This window comes from Loxodonta africana, chromosome 4 (assembly GCF_030014295.1).
Source record: "Loxodonta africana isolate mLoxAfr1 chromosome 4, mLoxAfr1.hap2, whole genome shotgun sequence".
In the NCBI taxonomy this organism is placed as follows: Eukaryota; Metazoa; Chordata; class Mammalia; order Proboscidea; family Elephantidae; genus Loxodonta; species Loxodonta africana.
Window position 1 is genome coordinate 69,682,604 of NC_087345.1, and position 14,422 is coordinate 69,697,025.

At 43.1% G+C, this 14,422-nt stretch overlaps 1 protein-coding gene across 1 annotated transcript in view; it reads left to right on the forward strand.

Annotated features, from left to right (window-relative positions):
- Positions 1-6,965: 6,965 nt before the first annotated feature.
- GRIP1 (glutamate receptor interacting protein 1) overlaps positions 6,966-14,422 on the forward strand; it is a 793,654-nt gene continuing 786,197 nt past the window's right edge. Inside the window, exon 1 of the mRNA XM_010598620.3 lies at positions 6,966-7,157. Coding sequence (XP_010596922.3) covers positions 7,100-7,157 — 58 coding nt within the window. The 5' untranslated portion in view covers positions 6,966-7,099. The remainder of the gene's footprint in view (positions 7,158-14,422) is intronic.

Genomic DNA, 14,422 nt, shown 5'->3' on the forward strand with positions numbered 1-14,422 from the left:
GAAACCACCTATTTTCCTTGAGATATGCTTATTTACACCTAGTCCCCTATTCGATTAGTCATTTTTGCTCTGGTTTGTAATAATAATAATAGTCATTGTTCACCATTCTGACCTAAAAGCTTTCTTTTATACGTATTTTAAAGCCTTATTGAAAAAAAAAAATTCCATCACTAGTGCATTTATGACCTAGGTCTTCTTGATCATTGGGGATTTGTTTAGGAGGTGAAAACTATTCAATGTTCATTCACTCAGCAAGTATCCATTGGGCATGCACCATTTATGAGGTGCAATGCCTGGCGCCTGTTGCAATGCCAAGAAGCATAAGGTACATTCCTATGATGAAAATTATAGCATCTAAAATTTATTGAATTCTCCGTATGTGCCAGGCATAGCTCTAAATGCTTTACATGTAGTAACTCATTCAATCTGCCCAAGCACACTATGAGATTGGTCCTATTATTATCCCCATTTTACAGATAAGAAAATGAAGGTAGGGAGAAGTAAATAATTTCACATGATCACACAGTAAGTGGAGAACCTGGGACTTGAACCTAGACTCCAGAATCTGCTTGCCTAACACTTAATTCCCTATAGAAACTTAGAATACAGATAAGACTTACACATAAGCATAGATAAGGCTCATACACAACATACAACCAAACCAAAAAAACCAAACCCATTGCTACTGAGTTGATTCCAACTCATAGCAACCCTATAGGACAGAGTAGAACTGCCCCATAGAGTTTCCAAGGCTGAAATCTTTATGAAAGCTGACTGCCACATTTTTCTCCCACAGAGCAGCTGGTGGGTTCGAATCACTGAGCTTTTAGTTAGCAGCCAAGTGCTTAACCACTGCTCCACCAGGGCTCCTTCTTAGCCACAACAATGTACTGTAAACAAAGGGATATGGTAGCACAGAGTGTTGAGGAAATAAGATAAACCAAGATTCAGAGAAGAGCTAGAATTTCAGAGGGCCGTAAAAGATGAGAAATGGTTAGAAATGAAAGTGGGTGCAGCATTCTTAGTAGAGGTAGGTAGTTCAATGTGCGGTGAAAAGATAATAAACTTTAGAACTCTCCACTCCTGGGTTCAAATTCTGACTCCAGCATGTAATAGTTGTAAGGTAACTTCTCTCAGCTTCAGGCACGCAAACTATTTTAGTTCTGATAAGCAAAGATATAAAGGTTTGGAAGCACATGATGTGTTTAGGGGATGGAGGTAATGCAGGGTAGAGGGGGTTTAAGAAGGTATTGGAAGGTAGTTTAAGGAAGGAAGGAATGAAGGAAGGGTATGTGCGCGGAGCAGACTTGCAGAAGACATAACGGGAGAGGTCTAAGCTGTTATTGGAAGATTGAAGAGAGTAGAAAGGCAGTTTGGTGTTTTACTTAAAAGGGAAACAACATCAAAGTTGCAGTTTGGAGAGAGGAGAGGCTGAATAGCTGAACCAGGAGGAGGCTACAGCCTTGCCCAGGAGAAAGATAATAAGTGCATGAATCAGGCAGGACAAAGTTCACGGAAAATAAGAGAGATTCCAGAATTATTTTAAGGGTTGATTTGAAAGAACTTGGTAACCAGTTGGAGATTTGGGATTGAGTAAAAATGTTCATCAGGTTTTTTGCCTCAGGTGTCCAAAATGATGATGATCATTCCTTTTACTGAGGCAAGTTGCAGTTTAGTTGAAAACTTGAGTGTCAGGAGTATCGATGATTCTGTGAAAAGTTTGAATGTAAACAGAAAGAGAATGGAGATTTTAAGCGTTAGTAACCCTAATATGGAAACCCTGGAGGTGTAGTGGTTAAGTGCTACAGCTGCTAAACAAAGGGTTGGCAGTTTGAATCACCAGGCGCTCCTTGGAAACTCTGTAGGGCAGCTCTACCCTGTCCTATAGGGTTGTTATGAGTCAGAATCTACTCCACGGCACTGGGTTTTGGTAACCCTAATACTCTGCTAGGAAGGTAAATCTTTTTTATTAACGCTTTCCTTTCTTTAGCAAAACTTAAAGTTAATTATATATTAATGGAGCCTTCATCTCGTGTTTACCAGGGACCTCTGTCTTCTTACTGGGTTAAGCATTCCTTTGAGAAATTGATGAAAGCTATGGACTTTCTCCTTAAGAGTGTGAGGCGGGGGGGCATAAACATATATACAAAATTTTGCATATACTTTTAGGGAGCTCTTGTATTTTTTGATGTGCAGCCCATGAATTCTAAGTCTGCTCTATGTAACTTTTTTTTCCCCAATGCATTAATTTTTTCAGCTACAGCTAACTACGTATCAGGTACTGTGCGAAGTACCTTGCTATATAAGCTCATTTAGACCACGCCACAATGTTGCTATATCAGTACTACCTTTTAAATATTGGGAAACACATGATTCAGGTACTGTGCTAAGTACATTGCTATATAAGCTCATTTAGACCTTGCCACAACGTTGCTATATCAGTTAAAAAAAATATTGGGAAACACATGATTCGTGAGTTAAATAAAGAGCCTGGCCCACAGAGCTCCTAAGGGGTAGAGCAAGGAATTGAACATAGGTCTGACTCCAACCCCTATGCCCTGCATTGCCACTTTTGAACACATTCTAATATTTCGCTTAGATGAACTTTTTTTTTTTTTTTGCTTTTACACCCAGGCCTTACTTAAATTATTCATGTTATAGCTAGCTTCTTCTCCCTTGTTTCCCATTTCCCGTTACGTTCTCTTAATTGAAGATTTTAAAGTGAAAACAACTTGGATTCATTCTGCTTCCTTTCTGTTCTCTTTATTCACCGCGCCCCCGCTGAAGATAAACTATCCAAGGAAACTTCTTTCATTTTAAATGTTCAAAGAGGGCTTTGCAGCTAAAAGTGAGTTAACAATATCTAAAGGACTCCAGGGGTACCTGCTAGGAGTGCATATTAGGTGTTAAAAGGGTTTCCAAATTCCCTGCATGCAAGAGAAAAGAAGTGGTAGTTTTTGGTAGGAGTGGTGAAACTTTCAGGTGTCTGGTTAGTATGCAGTGTCTGTGTTCCTAAAAAGTCAATTCACGATTAAAAATACATATGTTGTGGATTTTTTTTTTAGGCCCTGGAGCAATCCAAGACAACAGCTGGGATTTTACATCTCCTGGGGGACTCCTCAAAATCCCGAAATTCAGTCCCAAGAAGTCATAACACTCTGTTAGAGTGAAGGCTCTGTGAGCAGGAGATGGAAGCTCAGTTATCAGAGCACAAAGGAAATGAAAGGGAAGCCACTCTTTCTATCACACAGATTTTCAGTTCTTTAATGGACTGAGTGTATCCACATAGCTTGACAAAGATGATCAAACAGTAAAATTAAAGCTTTTAGTTTACAAAAAATTTTTTTTTCCTTTTCTATCAGGTAAGGGAGGTACTAACAGTAAAAGAATGTACCTTATCCCTTTATTTTGAGAATTGCAAACAGAAAAGGAGATGAATCAGGGCAACTTTTAGGAGTCTATCTTATGACCTCTGCAATCAACTGTACACCTTGTTAAGGTAAAACAATTAATATTGAATTATGTAAACCCAGACTGCAAAGCCATTCAAAATCACACAAAAACCTGGAAAAATTTCAAAAAGGATCACAGATTCTTAGTGTAAGTGAAATGGTGTCTAGAAACAGACATTACAATTGCAGCTGAAGCTGTAGTATTTAGAGGACCCTGATTTTCAAATTTAATAAAGGAGAAAGATATCTTAGTGACTGGTAGATTTCTTCAAAAAGGTCCTGATAGTCCTACAACTTCCTTGAAATAGATTTATATATAAGATGCTCTGAGTATGAGATGACTTCACACAACAGAACCAAATATATCAGACATAAGTGTTCAGTGATTTAGTCTTTTTTCTGGATTGATACTATCAAATATCTCAGCAGCCTCATCAAAAGGATTCATTAACATCTATTTCCCTGGGGTGGTGTGGTAGGGTAGCCCAAATGAGGTTAAATTCCATCATCATTGACCATCATTTACTTAATGCTTACTGTCCTTGGCTTTGGGTGACAAAGAGGTAAGTCATATTTCCTCTTGCCAAAACTAAGAGCCTAGTTGGTAACTTAGGTGTAACATACAAAGATGATACAAAGCATTGGGTATTGCTGAAGCAGTGTTTAGACAATAAATGTTTTGAAGTGGAATACATTCCTTAAAGAGTTTCTTTACCTGTCTCAGTTGTATACTCTGTAAAATCATACTTGATTATTAACAGACAGGGGAATGTATAAAAATTATTTTGATCTTGCATTGTTGCTAGCTGCCATCAAGTAGATTCTGACTCATGGGTACATTATTACAGAGTAGAACTGCTTCATAGGGTTTTCTTGGCTGTAATCTCAATGGAAGCAGAAAGCCAGGCCTTTTTTTCTGCAGTACCATGGGTGGGTTTGAACCGCCAAGCTTTAGGTTAGTCATCGAATGCAAACGGTTTACGTCACTTAAACTCCTTCTTATATCCCCAGCTCTTAGACAAGTCTAACACATAGTAGGGATTTCACCTATCTGGGCTAAAATACTATTAATGAGATGACAGTTGTGAGCTAGAACTCTCTTTCAACTATAATCTGTCACTCATCTTGGCAGGACAATTACACTGCTAGTTGCAATGTAATCATATGTGTGTGGTTCAGTCAATACCAGTTGAGTTTGTAGGTCTTCCAGAATTATGCTTGTTTCAATAACCACACACATACAAAATGCTATATAAACCAAAAAGCCAAGCCCGTTGCTGTCGATTCTGACGCCATAAAAAAAAAGTAAGCACGGCCAATGTTGCAGTCATTGCTACATATCAAAACCTAGGCCTTTGCCTGTATACATCCACCAGCTGCCCTGGTCATAGTGAAGCTGGCCTTGTTCTTTTGGGGGAATCAATGACAAATGCCTTTATCCAAATGAGGTGGGTGAGTAAGTCTTGAAACAAAGTTAGAACAAGACTGGAGACTTAAGGAGTCTTGTTTATTTCAGGATGGAGGGTGACCCATTTAAGTGCAATAGGTCCAACATTTATACTGATTTTCTGGATTTTACTTCTCAGAATCTGGAAAGAAGATTTGAGCAGCTCAGACAGGACTTTTACTAATAACTCCCCGCACTGGTTAGACTCTGCCTTTTACTTAGCCCTCCAGTTCCTTCACCCTTGAAGCTTCTCGGCCAGGGCCTCTCCTTTGCTTAGGACAGACAGCCACTTGTCTTTGGCAGCGGAGCCATCTGCAATGACATATGGTCACCCAACCACATGGCAGCAGCAGAAGCAAACATCTTTGCCTGATAAGACCGCTTATGCAGTGGCAAGAAAAAGAGGATTCTATCTTTCCAGCTTCTGTAGTTATTACATTTCTCCAACTGTATTATTATGTTTCCAAGGGAAGAGAAAGAAAAGGCTGGCAAGAGCTGTGTCCTCAGTTTGGGAGTGCAAACTGCAGTTCCTTCTGAGGCCAAAATAAACTGCAGGACAGACACTCACCACAGTGCAGAGGTTGGCCCCCAACAGCTACAAACCAGTAGTCCTAGCCTTCCCACTAAAACCAAACCCACTGCCGTCGAGTAGACTCTGACTCATAGCGACCCTATAGCACACAGTAAAACTGCCCCATAGAGTTTCCAAGGAGCGCCTAGCGCATTCGAACTGCCGACCTGACCTTTTGGTTAGCAGCCGTAGGACTTAACCACTACGCCACCAGGGTTTACATCCTAGCCTTAGGGCCCCCAGATTCTTTGGTCCACATCAGACACTCACGAGGTGAAGACACAGGTATTATCTAGCCAGGCCCCCAGCCTTGAGGTAGATGGATGTCATATCCCCTCAGGGGACACAGTTGCCAAATGTCATCCGGAAGACTGTCAGGACACCCCCGCCCCAAGCATTTTTATTTTCAAACCACAAGGAAGCGCCCCCATATCTAGGCAGAATCTTCCAGGCTGTACTGTAAAGCTCCCCTTCCCCCCTTATTTATTCTCTGATGCTTTGAGCCTATGACAAGCGGAAGAAACTAACCATAAAACCTGATCATAAAACCCTCCTTATACTTGAAGACAGCGATTCAGTATTCACTCAGCCAGTCTCCTTGCATCACTTAAAACAAAAGAGGTTCTCCAGTCACGCCCCTCCCATCCCCCCCCCTCCCCGCGCGGGCAAAAAAACGCTTTCCTAGGACCAGCGTTGACCATCTCCGAAGTTGTTATTTCCCTTAGTTGAGGGCAAAGTTAGCGAACCCGTAGCTGTAAGTCTCAACTTGGAAGAGGGGGCGACAGTGGGGGGGGAGGGGGGAGAGCTGCGAGGAGGAGGGACTAGAGGGAGGGATACAGCCCCCTACTTCATCGAGGTCTTAGCCTAAAACGGTGGTAGCTGCCAGTTTGGATTTGGGAGGGAGGGAGTGGCGGCTGTGGGGGAGCGGCGTGGGCTCCGCACCCGCGGCTCTGTGCCAGCGAGGTACCTGGCGGGCCAGGCGCGCCTGGCAGGCCGACCGCCCGGGGCGCGGAGGGTGTGAGCGCGCGCGCCCCCTTCGTGCCCGCTCAGCCTCGCGCGCGTCTCAGGGGAGGCTCCGCTGAGAGGCGCCCGGGGAGCCCGCAGCCTCAGTTCTGCCGCCGGTGGAGCTTTGTGCGGCGGCGGCGGCGGCGGCTCCGAGTCCCACCTGCTGGCGGCGGAGAGACAAGGAAGGGGAAGAAGGAGGAGAAAGAGGAGGAGGGGAAAGAGGCGGCGGCGCAAGCCCACTCCTCCCGCCGGCGCCCACCTCCCGGGGGCTCCGCAGTCCCCCGCTCTCGGCCTCCTCACGCCCCCCGCCCGGCCGCCCTCCCCGAGGCCCCCGCCCCCGGCCCGGCCTCCCGCCCACACCGCGGCAGCAGCTGCTGCAGCTCCTCCGGTCCGGTCCGGTCCGGCCCGGCCGCCGCGCCCGGAGCCAACGGCGAGTTTGAGGCGAGCGCGAAGCGCGCGGCGCCGCCTCGATGTGCCCGGGAGCCGCCTCGGCGCCCCAGCCCTGCTGAACAGCCCCGAGCGCGTTGCGGCCGGCCCGAGAGGGCGAACGAGGAGGAGCGGCGAGACCCGGAGAAAGGGAACGAGAAAGAGCGAGCCCGAGAGCGAGCGCCAGGAGCAGACACCATGCCCGGCTGGAAGAAGAATATCCCCATCTGCTTGCAGGCGGAGGAGCAGGAGAGAGGTGAGTGAAGCGACGGGGCGGGGAAAGGCAGGGAAGGGGCGTCTGGGCCTGGGGCCGCCCAGGGTGCCCCCTCGCCCCCGGCTCCTTCCCGACCTGTCCAGGGGCGGGCGGGGGAGGGGCGCCGCGCCCTCTGGGGCCGCGGGCGAATCCAGGTGGTGTCTTGCGAACTCTGGGCGGTTTATTTGGGGGGGGGGGTGCGGGGGTGGGGAGGGCAGGAGGAAGGGTGCTGCACCAGGGAACTTCTCGCTTGAGGAAAGATTTTTTGGCTTGGACTTAGGGGAAACTCCACCTTCTCCAGGGCCCTCTCGCATGTGGAGCCCCCGAGCGACTTTCTGTGGGTGGGTGCTGGCGTATTGGTGGTGGGGGGGGGGGGGTCCTGCAGCCTTTTCCAAATTGAGTTTTCAAACTTTCCTCCTCCTCCCGCGGCCGCCTTCCCGGCGTCCTCGCCTCAGGCTAGGCTGCCATGGTGCTGCCAAGCTCAAAGTTGCTGGAAATTCATAAAGGAGGAGGAGGAAGAGCGTGGGGACGGGAAGGGGGCGCTGCCGCAGGTCTCTGGAGGAGGAGAGGAGAAGGGAAAGGTTGTCTCTTGGCTGAGGGTCTGGGGCTGGCAGTATTGCCTGGGAGATGAGTTATGCCTCAGCGCAGTCCTCGCTGTCAAGTTAATACCGCAGGACTGCGGGCTTTTCTTAATTACTGTCTATTTTCTTTGTAAAAGCCTGCTTTCCAGGCCAGGTTGCTTGTAGACCTTTTGTGTTTCAGCGATACAAGTGTGCAGGGCACTTTAGTTTTAAGTGACTTGCAGAGGAAAAGTTGAAGGCCTTTTGCACCTTAAAGGTTTGGTTCTATTGAGGCCATTTTATGGTGTTTAGTTTGTGCAGAGGTTGGCCAGGGACTTCAGCTTGGTAACCTGGATATGACATACTGAGTGCACCAGAATTTCCTATACACGCCCCATGGGGGCTAGAAGAGTGTATGCCCTGGCCCTGCTGGCATCCAGAGGGACCCTAGCTGGCAACGTCCACCAGTTTATTCTTCTGCTCCTCCCACCTGGCCTGCCTTAGCTTTCAGGAATCTGCTTTAAAATTAGGTAGGTTTCAGGATGCAGGGTCTCCTTGGGCTATGGCAACAGTCGGCTGAGGTGAAATGGTGCTGCATGGGTGGGAGGGTGAGGAAAGCAGGAGGGGGCCAATCTGTTGTGTGAAGAAAGCAGAGTTGTCAGGGGAGCTTGAACCAACAGCTTTGATGAGCTGGTATGGCTGGTGGTTTGGCTATGGGGCATGTCGAAAGTTTCAGGGGTTTGTAATGACGCTTACCACTGAGGAACCAATGTTGATTTCCAGTTTTTCTCTAGGTGGCACAACCTGTCTTTGGTTTAGATCCTGTTTAATGACTCAGGGAGTTCATCCCTTTTTAACCACTTCCTTATTAGATACATTGCACTGATTTTCCAGCACACTTTCTGGCAGGTGACCTTATGTTTACCCACTCCAAAGGCACCCGGGCTTTAGAAATATTGCTGCTTCTTTCTTTAGTGAACTGTATCTTAGAAGTTGCAAATAGCGGTACTGATGATTTATAACCAGGTAGAAGCACTCAATGTTAATATTCTGTCAGGCATGGAGTGTCTGTCCTATCAACTAAATGTCACAGTACAATCGGCATTAAATGTATCAGTTTGCGTTTAAAAAAAAAAGAAAGAGTGCTGCCAGCAAGTTTTATCAGAATGCTAAAATGGGCAGGTTTTTGGATTGTGACTAGCTGTACTTGGATGTCTTTTAGAAATATATGGTAACTTTGGAAGATGATTGCCTAATCTGCTTGGTGGAGATAAGACTGAAATTCCTCCAGTGCATAAAAATCTGAGTCGAAAATTGGATATTCTGCCTTATCTCCTCCAACTGGAGCAAACAGGGAACGTTTGTTGCTTGGTGTCTTTTTTCACTTTAAAGGATTCTTGCTTTTGCTTATATTATGAGATGCTTTCCTAAACAATTAGATTTTGTTCAGTTGTGCCTTTTTTTTTTGAGGTCTTGCTTTTTAATTTTTTTTTTTGAAATCTCCTTGCCTACCTGGTGTTTGTGTTTGTATTTCAAGAGTGTATGTGGGTGTTGTTGTGTATATATGTATACAGTGTATATATGTGTATATGTATATGAATGAACTGAACTGCTTACGTGACTTTTATTGCATATTTCAGAGGACACACTTGAGCTTGGCTTGTCCTTTTGGAAGAATTTAACTGAAAGTGAGGAGCAATGTTTTCTATTTGTATTTGAAATTGGATTATATTGACCTTTTTCCTTAGAACTAGAAAATTTAAGTGATTCAAATAATGTTGAATTAGGTCTTTATTAAATATAAACAGAAAGATGAAACTGTCAGGTTGGTCAAGAAAATAGTGAATGTAGAGGAAACAAATACATTCCTAATTTTATCTGGGGATAACATTGACCAAAAAGTCAGCTTCTAGTATCTTACTATTACTGTTAAATTCTAAGGCTGGTTGTTCTCATATAAAACCAAAACCAAACCCAGTGCCGTTGAGTTGATGTTCTTATATAAAATAATACAGCCATTGTTATTTCCACCACCCTCCCAATTTACATTTAAACATTCTAAAACCTATTATGGAGACTACTCTAGCATAACATCTTTTCATGTAGATTTTATTTAGCTAAATCTTTTCATGAGCTTAGCACAAATTAGTGTAAGATGCTAGTTCTTTAAGGACCATATATTTGAATGAGTATATTTCTTAGCATTGCTCTTTTAAAAATGCTAATCTTAACTCAGAGATTGAAGGAATGAGCTTTATTGGTATTGTCACATATAAAGAGAGATTTGGCTAATCTATATAATTTTAGACAGTATGTACACACTGTTCGTAACTTCGGTTCGTCTTGAAGGCCTTTGTCAAGATTACACTGAGTGAGCTATTGCTGCTGCCCTGCCCGCGGTGCTGAGCAGAGAATCCGTGACATATGGGTTGTTGCAGTCATGTAGTCACTTCTAAAATGACATGTTAAGACTTACCCATGTATGATGACATGCTATTAAAATTCAGGGCACATTTCTCTGCCCCCCCCCACCCGATTTTCTGCCTGAGTTGCTAAACCCAATCCATTTAGAACCCCTGTAATACACTTTTGGGTGAATGTTTTGGGAGATGAGAGATGATGCTGAAACTGTTCTATTTAATAAAACAGTTGTTTTATGTTCGCTTCTTAGCTGACCATGTATAATAAGCATATAATTTTTGAAGAAAATTTCAGTATAAAGGGATAGGTGCCTTTTTATTGCATTGTAGCTTTCCTTCTGAATTGTGTGGTCTTGGTTAGCAAATGTTAATTGCAGTTTAAAATGTGTAGTAAGGATATGTAATCAAACATCCTGCTCAGGAAGACACACACACACAGGGGTGTGTGTGTGTGTGTAGATGTACATGTGTGTAATGTGTATATATATATAGATACTCAAACGTTCTTCTGGAATTTTTTATTACTGGGGAACAGAAAAATATTGTCGTTTTCTCTAATTTTGTATTAAGACTGAATGAGTATATGAATATTATCTCATATAGATGTGATAAATGCATTTTATGTAAGCATGCATATTCACCATGGGAAAATGTATGCATTTTGTATGTCTCACATCCCTCACCTTTTTATTCTCATAAGTTTTGGAGATCTACAAGTGAGCCTGAGAACCTCTCTTTGGACTTCTGTTGTAGTAATTATTATATCTGGATTTTTGCTTGTATTTTGGCAAATGACAGTATTTGCATCTCTTGAGACATGAAGGATTCACTTTGAAAAAAATCTGAGAAAGCATGGAGGATTTAAGGAGTGTGTCTTCATTACATCTTGGTCATTTCCCACATCACAGAGAGATCTGGTGGGGTAGGAGCTATGCCACAACTTGCTTAACCAGAAGCCAAATTTGCAATTTGGGTTTTAAGGGGGAGTAGTGAGGAGAAGAGCAGAAATCCATACTCATCAAGAGTCTGCTGTGTGTCAGGCACTATTAGAAGACCCACATGTGTTACTTGGTACAGTCCTTACAACGTGCCTGTAAGGTAGGTATTATCACTTACTCTGTCAGATGGAGAAACAGGCTCAGAGAAGTAATGAATTTGCCTAAAGTTTTAAAGCCAAGACTTAGAGCACCATTATCTAAGGAGATGATTTAAAAAGAAGTTGTTACAGTTTCAGAGATGAAGTTTCTAGCATTATATTAAAATTACAGCATCTTATTTTTTTGACAGAATCTTAATACACTGCCACCAAATCTTTCATTAAGAATTCACCAGAAGATTTCTTTAGTTATACACACTGGGGAAATGCTTCCGAAGTGTATTTTGGGATTTTGACAGATTTTGCTGGATAGGTTTAATAGCTCAAAGAATAACAATTTAAAACCCACCATATTTTTGAGTAGAGTTATTTGACTAAACTTAAATAAACTCATTTAGATGAATGGCTTTTTCTACCAAAGACTTGAAGTAATTATATAGTTTTTCTTCTATTCAAACAGTATTTGCCACGGAAGCAAGAATTAACAAGAATTGGGTGTTCTTCCTCACTGTGATGGACAGGAAGGTACTGTATTATTAATAGCCATTGTGCATTTGCCCTTTTGCCAACATTTTATTTAATTAAAGCCATCCATCTGAACTCTCAGCCTGGCTACCTATCAGATGGCCCAGTGGCCAAACAGAGGAACTTCAGACCATGTTTTCTTCTGCAGCAACCTGATTGGCTTCTTTCATGGACAAAAAGAAATTTCAACTTATATTGGTAAAGAAAGTGAGACTTGAACCTTGTGGGTTTTTAAACTTAGGCAGTGTGACTGCAGGCATTTAGGATTTGATCGGTTTATTTTCAATTACAAGAGCTACAGCACCATGTCCAACAGAGTGGGCCATTCAAACTCAAAGCCAAAATCTGGATTTGAATCTCTTGTTTTATCTTTTATTTAAGTTTATTTCTTATTAAACTCCAAAGGTTCCCTAAGTATAAATATAAGAAGTTATCAATACAAATTTCCATATTCAAGAAGCCTACTTGTTTAGGTATGTCAGTGGCCAGAGGGTGCTGTCAGTTTTATGGAAAAGTTTTAAATATGTTGAGAATTATAATGCATCTGATTTAATTTCTTACTGCCTTTCGTTTCACCAGTGATTGAACTGTAAACACCAAATTAGGTGATGTTGAGTAGAATGTGGAGAAGACAAGGGTTGTGTTTTAGATGAATTCCTTAGTGCGAGCACAGTGACTCTTACAAGAGAGTTGAAGTCAGACAACATTGCGTTTAAATCTACTGAAGCGCTTACTAGCTCTGTGGCATTTTAATTTCTTAAAGCCCTTGTTTTCTCTTTAAGATGGGGACAAGGAACGTTTTCCTCCTTGAGTTTTTGTGAGGGTTAAATCAAATTAACAAATGTAGAGAATTTATGAAAGTATCTTGCATGTAGTTCAGGGCTCAGTAATGGCAAATAACCGAGTTGTTATTTTTATGATATCTTGATCTAGACCTATTAACTTGACACTTCAGTGTGTCCTGATGATTAAACTGTTTATTTGTTTAAAAATCTCATAAACTTGTAAAAAGAAAGTTCTAGAGTTTTGTGAAAAGCTACACTGAAATGCAGTACCTTATGAGGCCAAAGATGTTGATAGAGTGGTCCAACTCTCTTATGAAGATGAAAATGCTCCAGTGCAGAGGGAAATGTGTCCAAGGGCACATCTCACATATTTAGTAAACTTCTGTTGATCACTAACTGCCACGATGGGTGTTGGGGATGAAAAGATCATGGTTCCCTTTTCTAAGGGGATTATTAAGTAGAGCTGTAGAGAGCTAACCCCAGTACCGCCTCTCTCCGCCAGTACAGATAAGTGCTAAGGGAGCAGAGTAGATGAGGTGACTGTGCTGAGGATAGGTGGGAGGAAGGAAGTTACTGAGGCCAGCGATCAGAAGAGGTGGCACAGAGGAAGTGTTAAAAGACTTGAAGAAAGGAGTTTAGAAGGTTGAGAGGAAATGGGGGGAGGAGGTGGTGGGAAGGCAGGGGGTGCGGTGTGTTCCAAAGCATTGTGGAACGAACTATTCTAGGAGCCACTACTGGTTTCTTCAGAGGCTGGAGTGTAGAATGTGAACATGTGTATGGTATCCCACAAGGTTGGTAAACTGGGTGAGGGACGGTGAGACTAGAGAAGGCCAGATTCTAGAGGTCTTTAAATGCTAGGGAAACCCTGGTGGTGTAGTGGTTAACTGCTACGGCTGCTAACCAAAGGGTTGGCAGTTCGAATCCGCCAGGCGCTCCTTGGAAACTCTGTGGGACAGTTCTACTCTCTCCTATAGGGTCGCTATGAGTTGGAATCAACTCGATGGTACTGCGTTTGGTTTGGTTTTTTGGTAACATGCCGGATTAAATAGTTCGAATTGTACCCAGCAGGTAATGAGGACTCATCGAAGGACTTCCAATAGAGGAGCTACAGGATCAGATTTGCATTTTAGAAAGATCATCTTGGTTTGCAGCATGGAGGAAAGTTTGGAAGAGAGGGACTGGAGGGGCTGGGGATCAGGTAGGAGGCTATTGCCCTGTTCCAGGCCAGGCAGAGGTACTGAGGAAGAGGACTGGGTGACCAGGAAAGATGAAGGGGTAGGTCTCTGGTTCAAGTACTAATTAGACCTGGTGTCTTGATACAGAATCTGGTGTTCTTTTGACCACGTACTGCCTTTTCTTTACCCAAAAAGAATCTAAGAGGAAAAAAAAAAAATCTAGTAGAATAATGTAAAAATGGAGGAACACCAGGCTGGGTCGTGATAACTTAATGTGCACAAGTTTTTTCTTTAAACTGAAAGAAAAATGGTAGTTATTTCATAGAAATGTCTTCCCTGTAATAGAATTTTACTAGGTGTTTTTTTAATTATTGTTTTCTTAGAACAATAACATTTTTATCTGTGAATAAAGCATTAATATTTCCTTACACTTGAGTCAAAATTAGAAAACCTGGTTAAGTCCTCTCTCAGGTGTTTTAGCTCTTTTCGTTTTTGGCATAGACTGCCCCTCGGGACCTTGGTTGTCTCATCTGCAAGGTTAGAACGACTCTTGGCCTGATGATCTCCTGGAGTGATGTTAAAAGGTAGAAGTTATTGTTTTATTACAATGGTGAGGAGTTGTTGAAAGACTGAGGACTGAAGGTTGGGTAGAGTCTTAAAGTACGTATGTCTGCTTGCAGGCCATCTTGGGATGGGGGTATTATTTG